This window comes from Vipera berus (assembly GCF_964194415.1).
Source record: "Vipera berus genome assembly, chromosome: 9".
In the NCBI taxonomy this organism is placed as follows: domain Eukaryota; kingdom Metazoa; phylum Chordata; class Lepidosauria; order Squamata; family Viperidae; genus Vipera; species Vipera berus.
In genome coordinates, this window is record NC_138212.1 from 12,047,137 (window position 1) to 12,071,234 (window position 24,098).

At 41.3% G+C, this 24,098-nt stretch overlaps 1 protein-coding gene across 1 annotated transcript in view; it reads right to left on the minus strand.

Moving 5' to 3' along the window:
* Nucleotides 1–597: 597 nt before the first annotated feature.
* LOC308672008 (discoidin, CUB and LCCL domain-containing protein 1-like) overlaps nt 598–24,098 on the minus strand; it is a 29,513-nt gene continuing 6,012 nt past the window's right edge. Inside the window, exons 3-15 of the mRNA XM_081334545.1 lie at nt 17,865–18,002; nt 15,826–15,877; nt 14,973–15,045; nt 13,730–13,863; nt 12,118–12,155; nt 11,163–11,357; nt 9,499–9,620; nt 6,817–6,985; nt 6,589–6,681; nt 5,476–5,566; nt 5,163–5,200; nt 3,247–3,369; nt 598–2,314 (exon numbers count right to left, since the gene is read on the minus strand). Of these exons, the coding sequence (XP_081190671.1) occupies nt 1,785–2,314; nt 3,247–3,369; nt 5,163–5,200; nt 5,476–5,566; nt 6,589–6,681; nt 6,817–6,985; nt 9,499–9,620; nt 11,163–11,357; nt 12,118–12,155; nt 13,730–13,863; nt 14,973–15,045; nt 15,826–15,877; nt 17,865–18,002 (1,796 nt within the window). The 3' untranslated portion in view covers nt 598–1,784. The remainder of the gene's footprint in view (nt 2,315–3,246; nt 3,370–5,162; nt 5,201–5,475; nt 5,567–6,588; nt 6,682–6,816; nt 6,986–9,498; nt 9,621–11,162; nt 11,358–12,117; nt 12,156–13,729; nt 13,864–14,972; nt 15,046–15,825; nt 15,878–17,864; nt 18,003–24,098) is intronic.

Below are 24,098 nucleotides of genomic sequence, written 5' to 3' on the forward strand. Positions count from 1 at the left end.
ATACATAATATAAGAGGCCAGAGAATCACCATCCTTAACCATGTTTCTTTTTCACTACTGTAAAATGCATGCAAGTATGCATACACTGAAACACACTAATGTGAAGTTTAACCACTTTGTGAACTTTTAGTATAAAACATAGTAAGATGCATAGCGAGGCATAGACTGTATCTGGGAATGCACACAGGTAATGCCAGGTGCAAAGCACTGAGGGGTTTACAGGAAGGGCATTTCACTGCTAGGCTGGTTTCTCATCTATCTTGTTTTGCACGTGGTTATAAAAGCTGTACAAACCAGTTCCTTGGCAGAGATATTCCAACAACATACATACCACTTGTCTGTCCTAGGGAGCATGATATGTTTTCCCCTGTAAGTATTTACCTTTAATAAACCTTGTGATGATCACATTGGCTTTCACCTTCTCTTTCTTGGAAATCTTTCGTGGATATTGATCCCTGGGGAGCATTTACATTTGACTATTAAACAATGCAAACATCTACTACAGCCAGGGAAACCTTTTGAGTTTTCATTTCTGAATAGGAGCAAAAATTAAAAAACTCAAAGCAGATGTGTTAGTAATAGATGGCAAGGGGAATATGGAAAAAAAGCAGTAGATTTTTAAAATTTATTTTACAAAATATTTTTCAAGGGAATAAGAATAGAAAGTAAGTTTAATGAGCTCTGCTGAATGAAGTTTCACTCTTTTCCTCCAGCTGGGAATCTCATAACATGATGTACATCTGTTCTTAATATCTGCAATGCAGCCAAAAGAAATTATAAATGCAATCTACACCCCCACGCCTCACTGTTGTTTTTGGATTACAATGCAGGCAAGCAAGGATTGTTGGAATACTTGTCATTCTCATGAGTTTAACAACCTGAGACTTAGAAAGTTCCCCAGCTTGGTCAGGGAAAGTAAGCATGGATCAAATGAAGGATTGTCCTTTGTAGATGTAATCAGCTGATCCTGTTGTTAGGTAGAGTAAGGCAATGTCCACAGATGGAAAATCCTAGGAGGTAGCAGTAAGATATATGGGGAGAAAAAACTTGGGTTCCTTTGTCTGGTTGTCATGTGTTCTCCAAACCAGTCTAACTGGAAAACACAATTTTATCATCAGCCTCAAAGCTAGATTTAATCCCTCCACTGGTGGATGTTTGCACATCAAAGGAAAGATGGTGACATCTTGTTCTTTGCAAAACATCAAGGTCATTCTAGGAGCACAGCAAGATGCTGAATGCAGATTTCATAGGAAGAAGGTAAAGATAAAGGAGGCCCTGAAGATTTTACTCTGCGAGTCATTGCCAACTGTGTAGTGGGTTGCTCAACTCCATTTTAAGGCCATTATTGAGCCAGTGCTATCCGAAGATGTTCCTCAAGTCCTGTGGCCAGCATGATGTCATGGAGCTCTGTTACCTTCCCACAAAGTGGTACCTATTTATCTACTTGCATACGTTTAAACTGCTAGGTTGGCAGGAACTGGAGCAAGGTCGCATGGAGCTCGGGTCTCAAACCTGGGCTGCCGACTTCCCAGCCAACAAGGCCAGCATCTTAACCACTGAGCCACTGGCCGCCCCATGGAAAGAAGGCCACAGTTTTATCTACTGGAGTCTCCTTGCTTAAAAAAAGGACTGGGCAGCAATTGGTTGGCCTTACACCTTTATCTACAACGTTGAAGAACTGTGATAGATCGTGTCAGTTTGAACTTGGAAGGAGTGGAGCTTTGGGTCCTTCCCCAAAGCCTTTTTCACATCAGCCTGATTGGAAGGTTTCCTTCCTGCAGGACTCACAAGGGTTTGTGATAGACGTGTTTATAGGGGGAGTTTCTCTGTTGGAAATGGCGGCCCTGAAATGAGGCTGTATCTCCCGGGCTTGGAATCCATTCGCTTGGAGGCGGAGGAGGAGGAGGAAGGCAGCCAAGGTCAGTTTGGATAGATCTTTCCTGCTGGCTGGTGTTACCCACTTGGCTGTCCAACTTCTCTGCCGGCCACTGAGTTGGGAAATCATATTGCAGTGAAGATTTGTGGAGCCCCGGTGAAGCTAGGGAGCCCCCCAGTCTTTCAGAGAAAGGGAGCATCTGGACACCGAGGTTCGTCCTGCAAGGGCCCCTCCCCAGTTCTGCAGGCTGCTCGATGAAAGGGGTGGCGTACTCGGGTTCCAGGGACAAGGGCTCCGTGTACTCATGCTGCTTGCCTGGAACATCATAGGGATTCACCACTAGGGGCAGCGTGTAACCTTCGTCCATGGCTGGCTTGAAGGTGGATGGGGCCACCTGGCCGCCTGGGCTGACTTGAACCAGGTCTGGCTCAGCATATTCTGCGAAGAAGAAAGAGAGAGTGAGGCAAGAAGGAGGCATTCCTGTAGGAGGATGGAGACCTGACACGTTCAGGCTTGACTGACACACGGACTCTTCTGCTTTGATCAGATGCAGAAAGCTGCTTGCTGGATGTGCTAAAGCAGCGGTTCTCCAATAGCAATAGCACTTTTTATGCCACTTCACAGTGCTTTCCAGCCCTCTCTAAGGGGTTACAGAGTCAGCATATTGCCCCCAGCAACCCGGCTCCTCATTTTATCGGCCTCAGAAGGGTGGAAGGCTGAGTCAACCTTAAGCCGGTGAGACTTGAACTGCTGGCAGCTGGCAGTCAGCAGATGTAGCCTGCAGTACTGCATTCTAACTACTGCGCCACCACAGCTCATACTTAGCAATTTTAAGACTTGTAGTCTTCAGCTCCCAGAATCCTCCAACCAGTATGGCTTTAAATCACCAACTTTGGAGACCCCTGTGCTAAAGCAAAGCATGAGAGGTTGCTCACCTCCATTCTTTATACCAAAACTGACTGGATGAACAGCTGAATTGTTATTTCAATATCAGCAGTAAGACAACATCTTCCACTGCAGGCAAGAGCAGAAGACAACAAGCCCCTTCTAGCATGGTAGGGAGGAAAATTGCAGCACTTACTCTGCACTGCCGTAAGTCCTTGGCTTACGACCACAAAAAGCCCCAAATTTCCATTGTTAAAAAAGGCAGTTGGTAAGTGAGCTTTGCCCCATTTTATGACCCATCCATGCTAGCTGGGAAATTCTGGGAGCTGAAGTCCACGAGTTTTGACGTTGCCAAATTGAACATCCCTGGCATAGATCCTTCTGAACATATATGGGATTTCACTATGATTCTACACCTTCCAATCTTAAGGGCAGGAGAAGAGGATACATGATCTCTTAGGTGGCACGAGGAGAAAGTAACTCACCTGGTGACTGAGCTCCAGTAAGATCTACCGGCGTTGCTGGCCCAGGAAAAGAGGCAATTTCAGAGGCAGAGAGTTGCAAGTTCCCCCTGGAACATACCTGGCTGGCTTCTGGTATCAGGTAACCTAAAATGGAGTTGCAGGGTCACCTAGAGAAACCAGCAGAAGCTAGAAGCCAATGGGCATATTGCAATTAAAGTGAATTTTTAAAAAAATTTCTGCAAGGCTTGCATTGTTCTTCAGCCACCATTCATCTCATCTGGTATTTATAAATTCACCTTCCATATACAGACCTTTGTGTATCCAAAGCACTGTTGTGTATGTTACACAGAGAGAGGAAGGTGGTGGCAGCTTTATAAAGTCTCAGCATTTTCAGAAATATCAAGAGAAACAAAATTAAGCTTGTCTTAAATGTGACTTAATTAAGTCTGACTCCTTTTAGGACCCAGCTTCTCCTGCCATCATTTGCAACATGTGGCTAAAGCTTTGAGTTGGCTTGCCCCCCACCCCCCCAGCAAGGCCATTGTGGTGGGCCCCAGAGAGGCATAGATGGGAGAAAGGGATAGCTGGATGTGTGGGAGTTGCACCTCCCTCTGCAGTCATACCCAGCATCCAAATTTTGATAATGTGACGGGGGGGGGCGCTGCAAGAGCCACAATTTTTGGTCATAAGTCCCTTCATTCAGTGCCATTGTAAATTTGAATGGTTACTAAATGAATGGTCGTAAATCAAGAATACTTGTACCCTACAAGAACTCACAGCTGGCACAATGAACATATGTGCTATGATGAACTTCAGTATGCAGATGAATTAATTTTATTGTAGGAAAAAGCGGGGACAGTCCGAACCTTGACTTCAAAACAAGGAAATGCAATTAGAGCAGAATTTACTAGAACACAGCCAATTTTTTTTTTAATCACGAGAACTTGGCCTCTCTGTCTGGAGTTTTAGGAGGGGTACTACTGGAAAAGCTTGTAATATAAATCTATAGATTTAGAGATAATAAAATTTAGAGATAAATGAAAATTTGAATAAAATTCAAAAAAAGAAAGTTTGTAATTTTTATGCATTAAGTATATATTTTATATGCAGCCTAAGACAAGTTATTTATTTTAGTTATTTAGATAATTTATATCTAAAGTAAAATTCCTCTTCGCTCGGTGCAGCCCAAGCAAACCAAAGGTTTGGAGAAACCTGAGTTAAAAACAATTTAACTCTGCAGCCAGATAATTTTTGAAAACCTCTGAATTACAGTTAAAACACAAACTGGATAGAAGTGACACAGCAAAACAAATATTACAAGCTCCTCCGTTGTCCCCCTAATTTGCAATTCCACTTTAGTGCTTTGAACATAAAGGTTGCCCATGGGGGCAACCTAAAAGCTTCAGAGAAAGATGTTCTGAGTATGTATCCACTTTCTGAATTCAAGTGACTCCTTTCAAATACAGCTGTTGCAAAAAAAAAGCAAAATAAAATCAAGAGGCTGCAAAAAGGAAGAAAAATAAATGGGAAAGTTGGCACAGGCTAGAAGGAAGCTGTTCTTCATTTATTGGAGACATGATGTGCTGCACTTTCATACGCCGCCCCAAAGTTGCATGCGGATGTAAGAAGAAAACAAAGCGCTCTTCTCTGTAAATCAATAAAGCAGCTTAAAACACACAATGATCAGCATCCATCCAATAAATCCTGGGACATTTCATAAAAAGCCATGGCTTCCTGTGCTGAAATGCAAAGGGCAATTCCGACCATCTGTGTTCGGAAAAGGCAAAAGACGATTTCCAATATGCAAAAGCCTTAGATAAAGCAAGTCAGGGTGTCTGCCTCAATTTGGTTTCGTAGGTAGGACCTGCTCATTAACCCGAAACACGGCGAACCTCCTACTATTGTATTTTAATGCTCTGCATCGTTTGGTGCTTTACCTTTTATAAAGCTGCCATCGTTCTGGATTGGTGCCTTCCTGCCAAAGAGAAGAAGGGATGAAAAACGGGTTGAAAAGTACAGAGTGGATTAGAGTGCCTCTCTGCCAACCTTGTCAACGTTTAGATATGTGGACTTCAACTCCCAGAATTCCCAGGCCAGCCACACTGACTTGAGTTATTTGCAAAAATAATAAAGATAGGATGTAAATAAATAAATGGGACTTGCTGGTTTTGAGCTTCACATGGGCCCATGACTGCGCTCATCTTTCAGAAAAGTTCCGAAAAGTTCCAGGGATAAAGGAACAAGACTCACCTCTTCTTATAACAGACGAAGACCAGCAGCAAGACAGTGGCGGCAATCAAAAGTGAACCTCCAGCTAGGAGCATCACCAGTAATGGAGGACCTGCAGAAAGAGGAAATAAATCACCAAAGGCTGCTTCTAGCCCACCTCCCAGTAATATTCTAGGGTTTACCAAGTGCGCGAAACCAGGAATCAAGGTTGTTCAAATGAGTACTGTTTTATTCCCTGCTATCTCTCAACAGGAATCTGAACTACTATGGTCAAGACAAATTGGCGGTAGATAAGAGTCAGTGGAATTCAAGATGAGCTGGACTCTCTTGTGAGTATGAAGGGATTCTAAACTTATGATGTGCTTGACCCCTCCTTCAGGCTCAGCCTGGTCATATCCTACAGGTTTGGACTAATTATGGAGCATGGTTGCTTGCAGTTCAGAGCATACTAGACATCGTGTAAAGGCAAAGGATGATGTGACAGCCTCATGGGAACCCACAGTTCATTCAATATACCACAATGTTTCATGGCACTAAACTACACCTGGAAAAATGATTTAATTGTTATGATCTGGACTCCATTTACACTCTAAATCAGGCATGTCCAATCCACGGCCCTGGACAGCTAGTAATATGGCTCATAAGATCATAAACTGTTAACATTACTATGTCATTTTATATTATAAAGCTTTATATTTTATATTTTATATATGGCCCAAGACAATTCCTCTTCACTCAGTGCAGCCCAAGGAAGCCAAAAGGTTGGCTATCCATGCTGTAAATCATGGTTACTTAATGATGGTTTACTGAATGAATCACATTTTGACTGGCAAGCACAATACCTTTAGTCATAAACCATAGTTAGTCCTTCCAGACTATGGTAGCTTATAAATGCTGTTAAATAAATAAATTAAAAAGCATACTAGCTTCTTGGCCAAGTCAACTATTTCAGGATTTAGTGTAAAGTATAAGTCCATTCTTAGTTTGTTGAGTGGACAGCATTGCAGCCTTTGTGGTTATCCCTGGTTTGTTTTTCTTTTGCAAACAAGCAGTTGTTAATTCTTTCCTACCCTACCCTTGCTTATCTTGAAGTTTAATTAAACCATTTCTGGCATTGTGAGCAAGAAGTCTTACCCTTTTTTTCTGGATTGATCACTAATCCTGGGATTGTTGTGAAAATGGTTGGGGTGCTGGTCACCCCAAGGAACACCTTTGGGTTATTCTGGCCTGCAAAGAGAATAATTTCAGGCAAGTCTGTTAATGCAAGACAGCACAGGTACTGCCTGCTAAAGCTACCAATCGCCTCAATTTCAGAACAAGGACAGGGAAGTTGCAGCCCTCCAAATATTGTTGGCGCTCTACCTTCAGCCCCATTGTTTTTCTGACGAAGGGTTTGGCATCCAAGCACCCCTACTTTCAGCGCAGCTCTCTGGTTCCAGCTCTGGGGTACAACGCGCAGGTAACGGGCCAGGATGGGTGGGATAAAGGCGTTGGACACTTCCTGGTAGTTGTCGCTGTTGCCTTCGAAGATCTGGGATGGTTTCAGTGCAGGAAGGAAGGACAGAGGTCAGCAAAATAAAAGCAACACCATCACTATTCAAATGAGACATAATCTAATGCAGCCATCCTTTCCTTTGTGCTCCAGATGTGCTAAACCAGGGGTCTTCAAACTTGGCAACTTTAGAACTTGTGGACTTCAACTCCCAGAATTCTTCAGCCAGCCAGCCCTGACTGGCTGAGGAATTCTGGGAGTTGAAGTCCACAAGTCTTAAAGTTGCCAAGTTTGAAGACCCTTGTGCTAAACCAGGGGTCTTCGAACTTGGCTCTTTTATGACTTGTGGATTTCCACTTCCAGAATTCCTCAGCCAGCATGCCTGGCTGAGGAATTCTGGGAGTTGAAGTCCACAAGTCATAAAAGGGCCATGTTTGAAGACCCCTGTGCTAAACTATAATCCCATGAATTACAGGTTTTACTTAGTGCCACAGAGAATGGATTTTCAATTTCAAAAGCATTTTCAGTTCTTCCTTGGGCTCTACAGTTGCCCTCTACTTGACCTGAAAGTTGAAGCTCCAACTTTCTCTTTGGCCTTGGATTCCTTTTCTGCTCTTCACATGAATACAGGTAGTCCTCGACTTACAACAGTTCATTTAATGACCACTCAAAGTTACAACAACATTGAAAAAAAACTGAATTATGGTTGCTTTTCACACTTACGACCGTTGCAGCACCCCATCATCACGTGATCAAAATTCACACACTAGGCAACTGACTCATATTTATGACGGTTGCTGTGTCCCAGGGTCATGTGATCACCTCTTGCAACTTTCTACCAAGCAAAGTCAATGGAGAAGCTAGATTCACTTAACAACTGTGTTATTAATTTAACAACTGCAGTGATTCACTTAATGACTGTGGCAAGAAAGGTCTTAAAATGGGGCAAAACTCCCTTAACTGTCTGGCTTAGTAACAAAAATGTTGGGCTCAATTGTGGTCGTCAATTGTACTATCACAACCTATCACTATCTCATAAAAGTTCCACTTTGATGCACCCGCTTTAATTCCAGTTCAACCTCTCTTGATCATTTTGTATATCAATCAAATTTGGGATTTTCCATTTTGTATTTGGCTTTTGTTCCAATCTCCTCTGGAAATGATTTTTTCCCCTCTACAGTTTTGCACAACTTTTTCCCTTGTCCAGTTCTTGGATATACAATAAAACCTTATTTTAGCAGTCTCCCATTTATCAGACTTTGGACTCCATGGACATTTCCATTCAGATCTTTCCTCAAAATAATGATCATAACTATTACATCCAAAGTGGCCCGAATGAAGCAAAAAATTATCAAAGCTCTCCTTATCAGTGACAATTTATATCATTGTTGTAATAACTCAAATGTTGCCATTTGTGGTAATTTATATCATTTTCATAATGACGTTATTACCAAGATTACATAAATGGCCACGATGACATACTTTAAAATGTAACAGGCAGTTAGAAAAAAGGGGCATCCCCTCTACTTAATTGGTCCATTAAATTGAGGCTCCCTGGTCTCATGATCTGATTAGTGCTCAGGTTGGTACAGTATTCTTTATTGGCCAAGTGTGATTGGACACCCAAGAAATTTGTCTCCAGCGCAGAAGCTCTCAGTGTACATATAAACAACGAAGTAATACAATTAAAAGATACCAATAGTTGAAGGTAACAGATGAGAAAGGTATTAGTAATACAGCCATATTATATGAGTAAATATCTTTAGACATAAGACAGTGCTATATCAGCGGCTGGCCCAAAGAAGAGGGAGTCAAGCTATTCTCCAAAGCACCCGAAGGCAGGACAAGAAGCAACGGATGGAAACTAGTCAAGGAGAGAAGAAACCTGGAACTAAGGAGAAACTTCCTGACAGAACAACTAACCAGTGGAACAACCTGCCTCCAGAAGCGGTGAATGCTCCAACACTGGAAGTTTTTAAGAAGAGACTGGACAGCCATTTGCCTGAAATGGTATAAGGTTTCCTGCCTGAGCAAGGTCCCTTCCAACTCTATTATTATTATTCCTATTATTTTTACTATTTTACTATTATTTTTACTATTTTTACTATTATTTTTACTATTATTGTTGTTATTATTATTGTTGTTGTTGTTGTTATTATTATTATTATTATTAATTATTATTATTATTATTATTATCAGGGTGATGGCACAAGGGAAAAACTCTCTTTGTCCCTAGTTGTTTTGGCATGCAGTGGTCTATAGAGGTGTCCTGGGGGTGAAGTATGTCCAGAATATGAAGGGTTGGTAGATACTTTCTCAGCATTCTTTCTGACCCATGCAATATAGAGGTCCTCCATGGAAGGCAGGCTGGTTGCAAGTGCTTTTTCTGCAGTCCTATCTGTTGAAGTCTGTACCTGTCCTGTTTGGTTGCTGGACCAAAGCAGACAGTTATAGAAGTACAGATGACAGACTCAATAATCTCAATACCCAATAATGGTGATCGATCTTTTCCACCCTTACTAAAAGCAGCTGTTTATTTTAATCCACCTCACCTTTTCCTCATTGGTGCTGCTGGATTTGTAGGTCTTCCAGTTCTTGCCATCTCTGCCGAAATGAACCTGGTAGGATTTGACGTAGTAATTGTATTTATGGGAAGACCCCTTGGTGACAATTCCTAAAAGAGATAAGGTTAAAATTTGTATCGTAATTTCTAGGCACAACTCAAGTATGTTTATGATGGAACTACATTCAATTGTCCAGCTATGACTTCTATCCAAGAAGGAGGAACTAAAAATATTACAACAGAATGGTGGTTGTCCAAGATATTCTGCAGATACCAGATAGGGGAAAAGGTTGTTCTAGAGACATCAGGTTTCAAACAAGAATGCACATCCAGACCTGCGCTGATTAGACTCAGAACTAGGACAAGAAGCAATGGATGGAAACTAATCAAAGAGAGAAGCAATCTAGAACTAAGGAGAAATCTCCTGACAGAATAATTAACCAGTGGAATAACTTGCCTCCAGAAGTTGTGAATGCTCTTTTTAAGAAGAGACTGGACAACCATTTGTCTGAAATGGTATAGGGTTTCCTGCCTGAGCAGGGGGTTGGACTAGATGACCTCCAAGGTCCCTTCCAACTTATTGTTATAACAATAGATTGGGCAGTTGCTAATAGTTCTGTTTTTCTAAGGAGACAAACAATGGCTAAAACAGATCAGTAGTGTTTCTCTTAACTTTTTATTGGAACCCTTCTAACTTTTCTCCAAGCTCTCTGAACCCTTCAAGATCTATTTCTTCAAGCAAACAAGAAATCCAGAGATGCTGGCTGGATCGCTGACCTTAATTTTAATCTTTGATGAAAAAGGATGCTACAAGACTCCCTTGGCAGTTGCTCCTAATGTCTTTCCTTTACATTAAACAGCAGTAGGGAAGCCAGGGAAGTTGCAGACAGCTGGAGAGGCAAGACTGCAGTGAAAACAAGAGTATTCACCCCAAATTTGACCACCTTGGAATAACAATTAGTACCAAAGCCAACCCCTCAGCCATAAGAATTTCTCTAACATTTTTTCTCCTTTAGAACAAAATCAAAAACAGTTTCTTTTCTATTTAACTGAAGGACTGTGGTCAGCTGGGAAAAAAACAGAAGAGATGTCCAGCAGAGCTTCAGGTTGGTCAGCTGGAATGTCCAAGGCTGCCTCCTTGCTCCAACCAGCCCCCATTGAGAGAGAGGTTTGATAACCTTCCTTCTCCCTTCTTGCATTCCACCCAGCCTCCAGTCCCTCGGTCTTACAAGGCCTCCATTTTCTTCATCAAACAAGCTCCATTATAGGGTGGCCACACAAAAACCTCAAGTGGACACAGGCATCTCGAAACAAAGGGTGGATTTGCCAGAATATATTAAGCTTGTTCAGTCCACCCATCTTTCATATTGAACCAGACCGGGTAGGCGGAAAAGAAGGAGGGCCAGGAAATGCAAGGCAGAGAGAATGAAAGGGTGGAGGCCAAAAATGGACGAAAAAGGAGAAGGTGGTCAGATCCGACACTGAGTCCCAGAATATGATTTGATTTAAATCAGGGATGTCCAACCCTGGCAACTTTAAGACTTGTGGACTTCAACTCCCAGAATGTGGAGTTGAAGTCCACAAATCTTAAAGCTGCCAAGGTTTTTCCCCTGTTTTTTTAGACAAAGGGAAATGATGAGGATACTTACTGACCTGTGATGTTCCTCTTTCCACCCAAATCTATTTCCAGCCATTCATTTGCAGAGCTGTGATTGGCTGCCCAAGACGAACCATCAGCAGCAAAAGCTGCTTGCTCAGCGGCCCAAGCATGATGGCCCCCCAGCATGTTCTGCTCATGCCAGCAGGATGAAGCATTGAAGCTGGCAACTTCCAAAGCCCTGGCACAGTCTGGGGGAAGAAGGACACGGTGAAGTGAAGTTCTTCAGTCAGCCTCACAGTTACCCTGCCCAGCTCATCACGATTTCTTTATTCCCAGAACTCTTGTTTTTCAAGAAAAATACATACTCAGTATTGCATTTTTATCCTAGCTTTCCTTTGAATGTTCAGGAAAGATTTGAAAAGGTGATGGGTTGGGCTGAGAGCAGTTGGCTGCAATCATGAATTACGTGGTTGAGTGGGGAAGTGAAGTCTATCATTCTGGCCCTATCACTTGACACTTGCATATTACTTTGTTCCTAATTGTTGACTTTAAGTGCTCTTCTGGACCTTTTAGCTAAAAACCAGCTTTCCTCCATCAGGATTTCTCCAAAAATGTTGCATTATAATTTCCTGTTAATGCTGTCTGGAGAGACCAGAGGTTTAGTTCAAGACAGCTGAAATGTTCTAGATTGGGAAGGGACCCCTAAATAGAATGGAATTAACATCCTTTAAATATAGCTGACATTTTTTATCCAAGATTCAATAGATTTCTGCTCCATTGCCATCCATCAAGAGGCCCTTTTTAATAGAGCACTCCTATTGTAGAAATTCTCCTTGGTTGCTTTTTTTTCCCCAGAGGAAACCCAATTGCTGATCTCAACAGCACTTTGCTGATTTAATAGCATCAGTTTATTGTAAATGATTATTTTGCCATTTTGATTTTAGAAACAGGAGGCAGACGTTTTTCCAAGCAAGCGTACAAAGAAATGGATAGCGTTGAAGGACTTACCTTTGTGAAAAACAAGGCGCTTTTCTGATAATGATCCCCTGTTCAAAATGAAACATACGTAAATGAATACAGAATAACAGAGATATTAACAGAAAACCTTGGAGGTTTTCCAGTCTAACCTTCTGCTTGAGCGGGGGACTCCATACCAAGGGTGTCCAACCTTGGCAACTTTAAGAGTTGTGGACTTCAACTCCCAGAATTCCTCAGCCAGCCACGCCAAGTCCAAAAGTCTTAAAGTTGCCAAGGTGGGGCACCTCTGCTCTATGCCATTCTGGACAAATGGTTGTCCAACCTCTTCCTGAAAACCTCCAATGATGGAGCACCTAAAACACTTGGAGACAAGTCGTTCCACTAATTAATTGTTCTCACTATCAAGAATTTTCTCCTTAGTTCTAGCTTGGATCTTTGATGAGCTTCTACCCATTGCTTCTTGTCCTATTCTCAAGTGCTTTGGAGAATAAATTGATTCCCTCTTTCTGAGAGGCCTTTAAATACTGGAAGATTTCCATCAAACAGTTTAGCCTCCAGACTCCTTACTACAGACATGTCAAACACAAGGCCTGGGGACCAGATCCGGCCCGTGAAGTGGTTTCATGCAGCCCGCGAAGCCATCCTGTAAACAGTGAGGGAATGGCCCCCACTGCCTTGGCACTTGCCCCGGTCCCATCTCCTTCTGACAGAGACCCTCAAATCTGTCCCACTCCTGCCCAGGCCCCCATAGGCACCCTTGATGCGAACGATGTAGAGCTGGCCATGCCCACCCAGTAGGCCATACGCACTTTAGCCACGCCCACCCCGTAGGCCATGCCCACCCTGGCCATACCCACCCAGCCCCCTGAGGACAACCGCAATGCTGATGCGGCCCTCAATGAAATTGAGTTTGACACCCCTGCCTTACTACATTTGTTGCTCTTCTCTGCATTATTTCTAGGCTCTTTTTACCATCAATTAAGCCCAAGATCATTACTAACTTGGAAAAGAACTTTCAGTCTGAGAACAGTAAAAACAGAAGCTTTTTTTCTGATGAATTGAAACCATCAGAGAAGAGGCAAGGCAGATGTTGGCACAGCATGAGAACTGGTTCTGCTGGATTTTATTTTTATTTATTTTAACTCGTGAAAAAAAAACTACTGCACATTTTGTAAGGCCAGCACCATAATGAACAATCAGTCTCAGAGGATCGTGTCTTTCTACAAATTGCCAATTAGTATTTTATATCTTGCTTACTTTACAAAAAAATGATAAATACTTTGTGTATTAATATGGGTAGTATTGATTTTTCCATAATAAAGCAATAGTATTTAGAAGGCTATAGGATTTTTATTTTTATGAAAAATGATGGAAGATAGCAAAATAAGGATTATTTTAATTTATCTGAGACTAAACTGCAAAGTATCAACTGATCATCTAAAGGAGGGGTCTTCAAACCTGGCTCTTTTATGATTTGTGGACTTCAACTTCCAGAATTCCTCAGCCAGGCAAGCTGGCTGAGGAATTCTGGGAGTTGAAGTCCACAAGTCATAAAAGGACCAAGTCTGAAGAGCCCTGATCTAAAGGAACCAATTGTTTTGTGATCCTTGTAGGCTACTTTACAGTTCTGTTGGATGCTCACCTTTTTGAATGCAGTCCGTTGGCAACGCTAGATTTGTAAAGAGTGACTCCTTTCTCTTGCGATACCACAATTGGTCCTCCCAGCTCGTCCAAGATTACACCAGCATGGACAGCTGCTTTGCAAAGAACAGATGTCTGGAGGGCAATAAATAAAAGGGGACGATTGTGACAAATCTCCAGGCAACAGAAGTCAAGTGGAAAGTGTACCATGAGAACAATTCTGCTTTTCATTATAGTTTCTTAGGCTCACTTCATTCACATTTGTGAAAGAGCTGAAGGGTTGATCAGAGCGACCAATTTTGCCTATGGAATGGCTTGGACAGATTCCAAACTGCCACCCAAGAGAAACATAAGCATAAAAATAATATTAATAATCATTAAATAGGTTTTGTGTGACATTATTAGACATTTTGCTGCTGTTTAAAAATGCTCTGGTTTTTTTGCTATAATGTGTTGCAGATTTTGGTTGTTTTTCCCCCCTTTGCCTTGAGTCATGTTGATGCTTTTCTATTCTTTGCTTAAAAGGTGGGCCATAACAAAAATTATTCTTAATTAGAGATGTAATTAGGCTGCCTTTAAGGACTCTGATCTCACACGGTGGCTTCCAATATAGAAAAATAGCATTAACCCAAAATATCATTAACCATATTCAAACAGCTTAAACTAGAATAGTGTGAACAGTTTAAAAGGAGTCTAATATCAAGTAAATATAATCACAGGCAATTGAAATAAATTTAAAATAGCAATAGTTGATACTTGTGAAAAGAGAAAGTTACTTGAAATGAGCTGATTTGAAATCCTGGGCTTATGAGATAGGTAAATCTTTCTTGAGTTAGAATTCCACAAATATAGGCTTCAGCTGAAACAATCTTATTCTTGATCACACGATCTATAAATTACTACCCTTTGTGAACCAAACTCTATATTATTAACTCCTCTTCCTCATGTCCCAATCTGAAACCCATATCATTAAACTGAAAGATATAGGGGTATGTATGCTGGTCAAGATTAACAAAAATCAAGGCCAACGAAGTCAGGACCACGGTCAGCGCATCATGAAGCTCTTCACAAAGAAAGTTAAACTTGATTGCCTCAAGCGAAGTTTCTCTTGAAATGGGAACGGGAATGGTCTTGCAATCAGCTAGCATTTGAAACTTCCATGTCCTCAGGAAAATAACCTTCTGAAGCCACCACTTTCTGAACAAGAGCACATTTGAATGCATGATCAACAATGAGCAACTCACATCTCGGTATCCTTGATTCACATTTCCCCAGATGTCACCAGCCACTCCCTTGCAGCCTGCAGGACAATAAGCTCTGCATAAAAATAATAAAATATTTTTTTTAAAAAAATAGAAAAGAACATGATTTGTGTGAGAGAGAGACAGATGCAAAAGACTGTTAGCCAAATAAGATTCAAATAGTTCTGATGGTATTTCTATGTTTTGTGGGTTCCTTTTTATTACATAACAACTCAGCAAACTGCATAAAAACACACAATGAACCAACTGCACCAAAAAGCAGACAGATTCCAGTCCTTACTTGAGGGTAGCAGCAAGAACTAAAGCAATGTTTCTCAAATTTGGCAACTTTAAGATGTGTGGACTGCAACTCCCAGAATTCCCCAGCCAGTATGCTGGGGAAGTTGCCATGTTGAGAAATGCTGAGGAATTCAGGGAATTGAAGTCCACATATCTTAAAGGGGCTAAGACTGAGAAACATGATCTCAGGAAATACAGCAAAATGCAGCACAAACTCCTAACTGGATCTGCTTGCTTTTTTTGAGATTAGTTAAGGATTTTTTAAACAAAGGCAGAGAAATAGAGCAATTGGAAATAATGTTTAAGGTGTCCTTTTCTTAACAGAAATAAGCTCTGTGTATCCTTGACCTGTTGAAAACTGCTTCCACAGCTACCATTTCTGAAACAATTAGAAAATTAAAACTGGGGTTGGTAGAAAACCCAGGTTTAAACTTCCTTCCCCTATTGCAGTTGCACATAGTTGTGCTTTAATGAGCTCATTTCATTTTGTTCTACTGCATAAAATATCTTCCTTTATTTAGAAGCAACCAGGATGGTTTTTATCAGAAATTCTTACCTGATTTGTTCTTTGTTATAATGGATGCCTTTTTGCAAGCATGAAATCAAATCTGAAAGCGAGAATGAGACAACACAGCAGTTTAGAAGATGGGTGTTATCATGGGGGTTGCAGCACCTACATTTCAACATTTGTATTTATATTAATACATAAATTTAGGAACAAGGCAATTAGAAATTGTCACAAAAGTTCAGATGATGGAAACAATTGGATTAATTTTTACATTGGAAAAATAAGGGAGGTGGATTTTCAATTTGTTTTTTGTCATTAAGGGAAGATTTCTATGCAGCCTGTTGATGTTGGAGATGGCCAGGCTGAGCCAGATGGTGGGGTCAAATGCATCATCAGTTTAGAGTCTCTACACCCCATAAGAGACCTAAGTCCAGCACACACACACACCCTTGAAGTCCATTGATTTTTATCTGGCGCCAATTTGCCTTGACCATTAGTAGTTCAAACTCTTGTGTATAGATAGCATGAAATAAACTAGTACTTTTGAACTCTATCCTGGTTCCTGACTTTTGTTGCACCTGACAGTTGGCTCATAAACTAATCTGAAATGGGATCTAGTCTCCATCCCAGTTTTCTGAGGTGCTGAAATGGGTAAAGTCATTTTGCAGCAAAAAGATTGAGGCAACTCTCGTTCAAGTGAAAGTACAAGCTTACTGCTGAAATTTCTTGCATGCAGAGAATGTCTTTGTGATTTTGTTTGTATAATCATGAAGCGTTTGTTGAATTTTCTGTAAACATTGCACAACATTTTTCCTTCTGGCTACAAAGATGCTGCAAGTTGCTGAATTCTCAGCAATGGAGTATTTCTACATTTTTTAAATAGAAGATACCATTAATATTGTTTAAAAACTAAGTGTGTCATGTACTTTGGACTCTGTCTTTCATTACCTCCAAGTGAATTAAATATACCAGACAGTAATCTAAAGAAAAAAACTCTGAGGAAAAATGTGCAAGTCCCAGAAAACACTCAAGAGTCACATGGAGCTGTATGATCTGGTTTGAATCTGATTCCTGAAACTTATCTCTTTTATTTCTCTTTCATATGTCCATTCAATTTTAGTTTGGTGTAAGTATGCCTAAACTTCAATAGATTTATTTTGCCTCTGCATTTAAAAATGAAGTACTGAAAAATATAGGTCCTTTTGCTCACTTAAAAAAATCCAAAAATTCTAGTTGTACTTTTTGGATTTTCACTTCATTGCTTCTGGTAAATGTGTATGGCTGAATATATCTGCTATGGCCATGCTTATGTGAGTGTCCACAATACACACTTTATGTTTCCTCTGGCTGAATAAGATTTGGGACCCCTAGATCAGGGTGCCTGGCTGAGGGATTCTGGGAGTTGAAGTCCACAAGTCATAAAAGGGCCAAGTTTGAAGACCCCTGCCCTAAATTAATTGCAAGGTAGAGCCTGTTTGTTTAGTGGTTCAGGCTTCAGGAGAATTGGGAGACTGTGAGTTCTAGTCCCGCCTTGGGTATGAAGCCATTTGAACCATGGGCCAGTCACTTTCTCTCAGCCCTAGGACTGAGGCAATGGCAAACCGCTTCTGAAAAACCTTGCCAAGAAAACTGCAGGGACTCGTCCAGTCAGTCTTTAAGAATAAACCACAACTGAACAGAAGAAAGAAAACGGGAAACCAATATGAGGAATGCAACGTATCCCAATGTGGACAGCTACCGGTGCTATTTTCACTTTTCACCGGATAAAAGAAATTCCAGGCGACCCGTTTTCATGATTTCACCCCACAGATTGCAAGATGCCACTTGGGTGGAGTGGTGACTCATAAATAACTCGTGGCAATGCACATTGCAACTGGCCCTGTGGCAATTCTTTCAAGATGAAGGCCAGCTGTAAATGTTCCCTCTGGAATTCTGCTGGCTCTAAGGAACCAGGCTTGGGGCTTGGGGCGCTCTGAGCTGGGCGGTTTTCTTGCAGACGTAGGTAACATCATCACTGTTGCTTTGGTTTTTAAACAGTGTGCAGCATTGGCAGCTGAAGCAATATGCAATGGAGATGTGTCGCTTACCTGACCGGTTGCCACTGGCATAAGAAAGAAGGAAGCCACGACCTGAGCGATGTTTTGTACTGTTGAATAAGATGGTTATGGAGGTGGAACTGATTACCAAGACCGAGCGAGGAGGATATGCACTGCCACAGTATGGACCTGGAAATGGGAAAAATGAGAAAGAAAGAGCATAAACTCTGGAATTTTTCCATCCAGAGTCACACTAGCCATTTGATGTATCCTTCAGCGATAATCAATCAACCTCTATTCTCCCAGCAAACCTCCCCCAGTTGGACCTTGTTGAATTTCCCATCAAGAACTTGATTTTAGCAACAGAGCGAAAGGGATAATGCTAGGAAAGGAAGAGAGGAAAGTGCCTTTGGGAACCACTGCTTGCTCCTTCTTTCCCTCAGCCCAGCTTCATCATGGTTAACTCTCATCCCACACATCTTGTTACAGACTAGATTTTATGCAGACATTCCCAGCCAGTACAATTCCAAGACAGACAGTGGGAGGCTGACTAAGATTTCACTGTCCCCAAAAGTTAAAGAGTTTGGACTCAATAAAGGTCACGACGCAACCAACAAGGAAAAAGAAAAAACCCCGAAATTAGACATCAGCCCACTGCAAAGTATTTGTGTTCTACCAAGAGGGTCCTTATTAGGATTTAGTACACTGCTCTGCCAAATCTTGAACTGCCCCCAGGCCTGTTGATTCACCCCACTCATTTCCCATGCCTTAGTTTTGGCTTCCTTTCTGTTGGCTGAGGATTCCTGTTGGAAAGAGTGATTTATTGTTCCAGGGGACTTTTGCATGCAGAAATGGTAATTTGCTAGTTGCTGGGAAAAAGTAGCTAAAGGGGGAACTCCTTTGTTTCAATTCTCTGCCTGGAAGCGCCTGTGAGAAGCAGGATCCTGGAGAATGGGTCTTGTGGCCTGATCCCGCAAAGTTCTTCTCATGTTCCTCCAAAGGAGCCCAGTTCATTTTTCTGAGAGCACCCAATCAAGCTTTCAAAATAGTTCAGAACAAGTCTGCTTCTCTTAGTGTCACAACAACAGTCCAAAGATACAGTGCAGGCTTAGAGTTGCATACACATCTCATAAAACAGGATTGTTCCATTTATTTTTCTCCAGTTAAAGGCTACCCAAGACCTTTTTGTGGCATGCCAGAAATTCTGTTCCAAAAGTATATGGCTGGAAAACTAAATCTGGGTTTATTTATGATCAAACAATTAAAACTTAAGCAAATTAATATTATTTTATTTAGGAAATTGATATAGCCACCCCTCCTAAATACACAACTGGGCAGTGAACAATCCATACAATTTTTTTTAAAAAAATCATGAATTACAATAATGCAATACAAGGAAAAAATAAATTATGTAAATATATAGAGATGAATAGATTAATGCATGCCCCATTGGGTCATTGGTTCAGAGATTTTTTTCCCCTAAACAGAAAAACAGATTGAACAAGGGTGGGTAAGAAAGCAGTGGGAGCAGAAATGACTTCTGACTTCTTGCTGGCTTCCCCATTGAGTTTCCTCATGGGAATCTGTCAGGGAGCATCAGAAATCTTCTCTTCCCTTTCCAGCATGCAGGTCATTGGTTGCTACTGAAGAAGGAAGGTGCGAGGATTGTGAGACTGGCTTGGAAATTGTCACAGAATGTTGAAAATGAAGAGCATATGACCACAGCAGCATTGCAGCAGCAGTCAGGAACACTAAAGCGGCCACAACTTTCTCAAATTTTATTGCCCTCGGGAATCACAGGTCCTGGATTTTGGATGTGTTCTGTAAGTTAACCCATTTGTGCTACCTTGATTCAAAAACTATGGTGCATTATTTCACTTGGGTAAAGATCATGAGAATAAGAGTTTTAGTAGTGTATAAATGTTCCAGGCTGATGTTTATTTTGCAGCATGCCAGATTTTTTTTAAAATTAAAAGTATCTGTAAATGATGGCATTAAAACCGATGGCCATCATGTTCCCTAAATCCGATAGAAAACCTTTTCATTGTCTGCAAGGCTAGAAACAAACATCTAAGTAAGAAAAACTTAATAAATAAATATAAATAAAAATGTGAGAAACAGAAGACCGTGAAGCACAGAAAAACAAGTCCAAAACCAAAGGAAAATGACTTCTCTAGGATATATGATGATGGCAACACTATCTCTGTGTCAACGCTGCAAACAATGGAAACTCTGCTGATTAAGCAGCCACAAACCACAACTGAGTCAGCAGTATGCAATCCCCGTATCCCCACCTTAAACTCTACTCTGCACTCCCAACGTCCCAAATCCCAGGACCCCAAATTATAGGAAAACCTCTGGAATTTCTTCCATGTACCAATTCTGTCTTTATCCCTCAAAATTCCTTTGAGCAAACTTGTATACCTCCACCTCCACCAAGCCTGTTTGGAATGGCCCTTACAACTAACAAGCCAAAGAGCAGGTTTATTTACCCAAGCAGGCAACCGAGGCTGTGGGGAAAGAGTTGTGGAATAGGTGTGAAGCGAAACAAACACAGCAGGACATTTGCAGATATGCTTTCCTGCTTTCGCTTTCGCTTGCCTTTGCTGACCTTGGTGGTTTTTGCCACTATTTTCAGGTGGTAAACTCTCTGTGTCTCTGGAAGTGGAATGCCAGAGCTGAAGTATAAACAACTGTCGCTGCAAATTTCTGCTTTAAGAGACAGGATGTGGGGTTGAGTCTTCAGCAGAGGATTCAATTTTTTGTTTCCCAATACTTTTTTCCTGGTCTCATCATGTCTGGTAATCTTACAGTCATCCATACTAATGGTAATAGTAATGGGGGAAAGAATGTTTTCCCAAAGCTGTGGGTTTTCCAGATAGTTCAGTTACGTGCTGAAGAGAGAAGCAGTTCCTCTTCTACTGAAGGAGACATTTTGGAGCCTATTATTGAAAAACAAAGCCTAATGTCAAGTGCCGGAGAAATCAGGAGATTCAGGAAGTTCAAATGAATAAAGGTAGTCCTCAACTTACAACAGTTCATTTAGTGACCGCTCAAAGTTACCATGGCACAGAAAAAGTGACTTATGACCGCTTTTCACATTTACAGCCTCTGCAGCATCCCTGCAGTCACGTGATCAAAATCCAGATGCTTGGCAACCACTTCATATTTATTATGGTTGCAGTGTCCCTGGCTCATCCGAGCACCTTTTGTGACCTTCTGACTTGCAGTCAATGGGGGAAGCCAGTTTCATTTAACAACCACATTGCTAACTTAACAACTGCAGGGATCCGCTTGGGAACTGTGGCCAGAAGGGTTGTAAACTGGGACAAAGCTCACTTAACAAATGTCTCACATAGCAACATAAATGTTGGGCTGCATTGTGGTCGTAAATTGAGGACTATCTCTGTAAAGATTTATTGCAAGATTAAGCTCTCTACAAGAGACTACTAATGATCACGGGATATTTGGGGGAGTTAAGCATAGAGAGGAATTTCTCTTGTGGGTGTCAAGGGACTTGTGACTGATGACATGCTTGACCCCTCCCTCGGGCTCAGCCTGGCCGTCTCCTACACCTCTCTTCCATTTTTGATACTCTTTGGTGCCTCCATTAGACTTGCTGGTAAGGATGGTGATGGGGGGAAAAGTATATCCAACAACAGGAGAGGAGATCCAAAGATGCTTCTGCTAGAGCAGGGGTAGGCAACCTTGGCTCTTTTATGACTCGTGGACTTCAACTCTCAGAATTCTGGGAGTTGAAGTCCACGAGTCATAAAAGAGCCAAGGTTGCCTCCGCCTGTGCTAGAGTCTAGCCCTGTCTTCATTGGATAAGGTTCCACTCAAGCATCATCCCTTCAGCAGAAGAGGTAAGCTACCTTTCTGAGCACTTGCTGTGCCCTTGGCCACAACAAAAGAATACAATGACCCATAAAGAAGAAACAGGTCCAAGAGCAATTCTTAAAATAGCAAAATTTAACCACAAATCTGTACATAAACGCCACAGGGATAAAGGAAAATAAATAAAAGTTATTCTTTTATAAATGGTACCAAATGTAACACCAATGAATTGTATAAAATGTAACACTAAGATGTGGGGCTATCTACAGTATTTCCTGCTTAGACAGAGAATTCACACATGGTAATCAACAAAGTTCTTTTGAAATGTTAAAAAGGATACTCACCTCAAGAAGGTGAGTAAAACAAGATAGTGTAGTGACGGATGTAAGGAAGTTGTTACAATAAGTCTTTTGGATGTAAAAGTTCAAAGAGGATCTTTTAGAAATGTAAATGACTTCAAAGACTAACTGAAGTTTCTTAAGGGGGCATGTATCGAGAAAAGAAAGTATAAATGCCTAGTTGGAAACTTGCTCAGTGCGCTCTTCGAACCCAATCCAACTTGGGAAGGGTCTAAGAGGCCACGTTTGCAAACGTTTTCTTTCTTTATTATTTTCTTTATTATTTTCAATTTCTTTTCAATAAATCTTTGTTTTTGTTAACCAGACTTGTCTTTGAGTTGTGAGTATCAAATTTTGGGTTTTTAAATCTCACAGGGACAAGTGAATGATTGGTGAAATAGATGCCCGTAGATGGCATAAGAACGGCTTTGAAAGACCAGAGGAAGAGCATGGCATACCATGGCAGTAGTCAGATGAGAGAGGCTTGAGCCTGGCCAAGAAAATAATCTGAAAAAGGTCTTGGACAAGCCCATCTCTGGTTCACATGAAGATGAGGGAGGGGAAAACACATTCAGTCTTGCAAGACTGAGGTTATCTCAGCAAGCTAGACCAGTCTAAGTAATCAATGCCAGAGACATCGGGACTATTTTTATTGTAATATCTACAGTAACAGAATCTTACAAGTTTGAATGTGCTTTTCCTCCCCCCCCCCCCACTTTACCTTCAGGTCAACCAGTGAAGGGTTTGTCTGAGACATTTTCTCACATTGCTTTCTTGGCCCAGGCTCCAGCTCTGCTTATCCTACAGTTGACTTGGTAACTTCTCCTGTCTTTCTCCTGTCCCTCAAGGCTTTTTCCTTTGCCCTCTATGATGCCAGTGAACATAAAGGGAGGGAGGGAGGTGAGAGAGGAAGGAGAGAGGGAAGGAGGAAGAAAAAGGAAGGAAGGATGGAGGGGGAAGAGATGGAGGGAGGGAAGGAAGGAAGGAAGGAAGGAAGGAAAGGGATGGACGGATGGAGGCAACAAGTCTGTTGAAGCAAAAGTAACAACTAGCCAATTCAATTCTAAAGGGGGTGGGGCGGGGGGGCGGCTGTGAATGGGATCAAGATGAGATCCTTCTTAAGCCTCATTTTGCCCCCATCTCAAAAGCCCCTTTACAATGCTGTGGCATTAAATGCTTTTTTTGAAGCAATTGGGGTGGGATACAAAAGCAATAAATACACAAATAAAATCCATCCGGCTTCCTTTATCCTTGTGCTGCCTCCCGGCAGCTGCATCATTTCCCCTGCTGCTCCTCACCAACCGAGCAAAACAATGCTCCCTAACGTTGCCAAAAGGCCTCTCTCCCTTCTCTGTCATAAGGGCAGCTCTCTCAGCTCCGAGGTCAGACCTGCTCAAAATGCCCAGGCCGGAGAATTTCCCCCAGCTCTGCTGAAAGCTGGAAGGAGACGGGAAAAGGCTCAGCTTCAGAGCCAGCAAATGTCACAGGGCCTCTGGTGGAGCCAAACCATTGAGGGAGGGAGAAAACTATGGGGCAAGTACACACATTCCTGGAAATGCACGACACTTTTTCTGTCAACATTCAAAGTCCCCACTGCCAAAAGAGGAGCTGATGGAGAAAATCCAGCTAACTATTTAGAGGATAAATGCTGAGAAAATTATGACCGCTAAGAATTGTTTGAATACTAAGGAGAAATTAAGCTTAAACAAGAATTATGAAAATAGGGTAGATGATGAACTAATAAGATGATTTTTACAAAAATAACCCAAGTCAATAAGAAAAAAAAAGTCATGTATGGACGCTATTATCATTTGTGTAAACATGGGAAAAAATATTCATATTCAATCATTTATGCACTGAAAATATTAACAATTATATTTGTTTAAGATTGAAGAAGGAGAATACTCTTGGGAGAAGAGAAGATCAAAGAAATATACTACTAATCAAAATACTAATTATGAAAGTATAAAAATTAATTATTACTGACTGTTAATTAATTACTATTGATTGTTGTTGTTTTCAAAAATTTAGGAACCAAGACAACACACTGTACACTAGGCACTAAGGATTGTTATTGTAAAAAATCAACAAAACATTTCTAAAAAAAAAA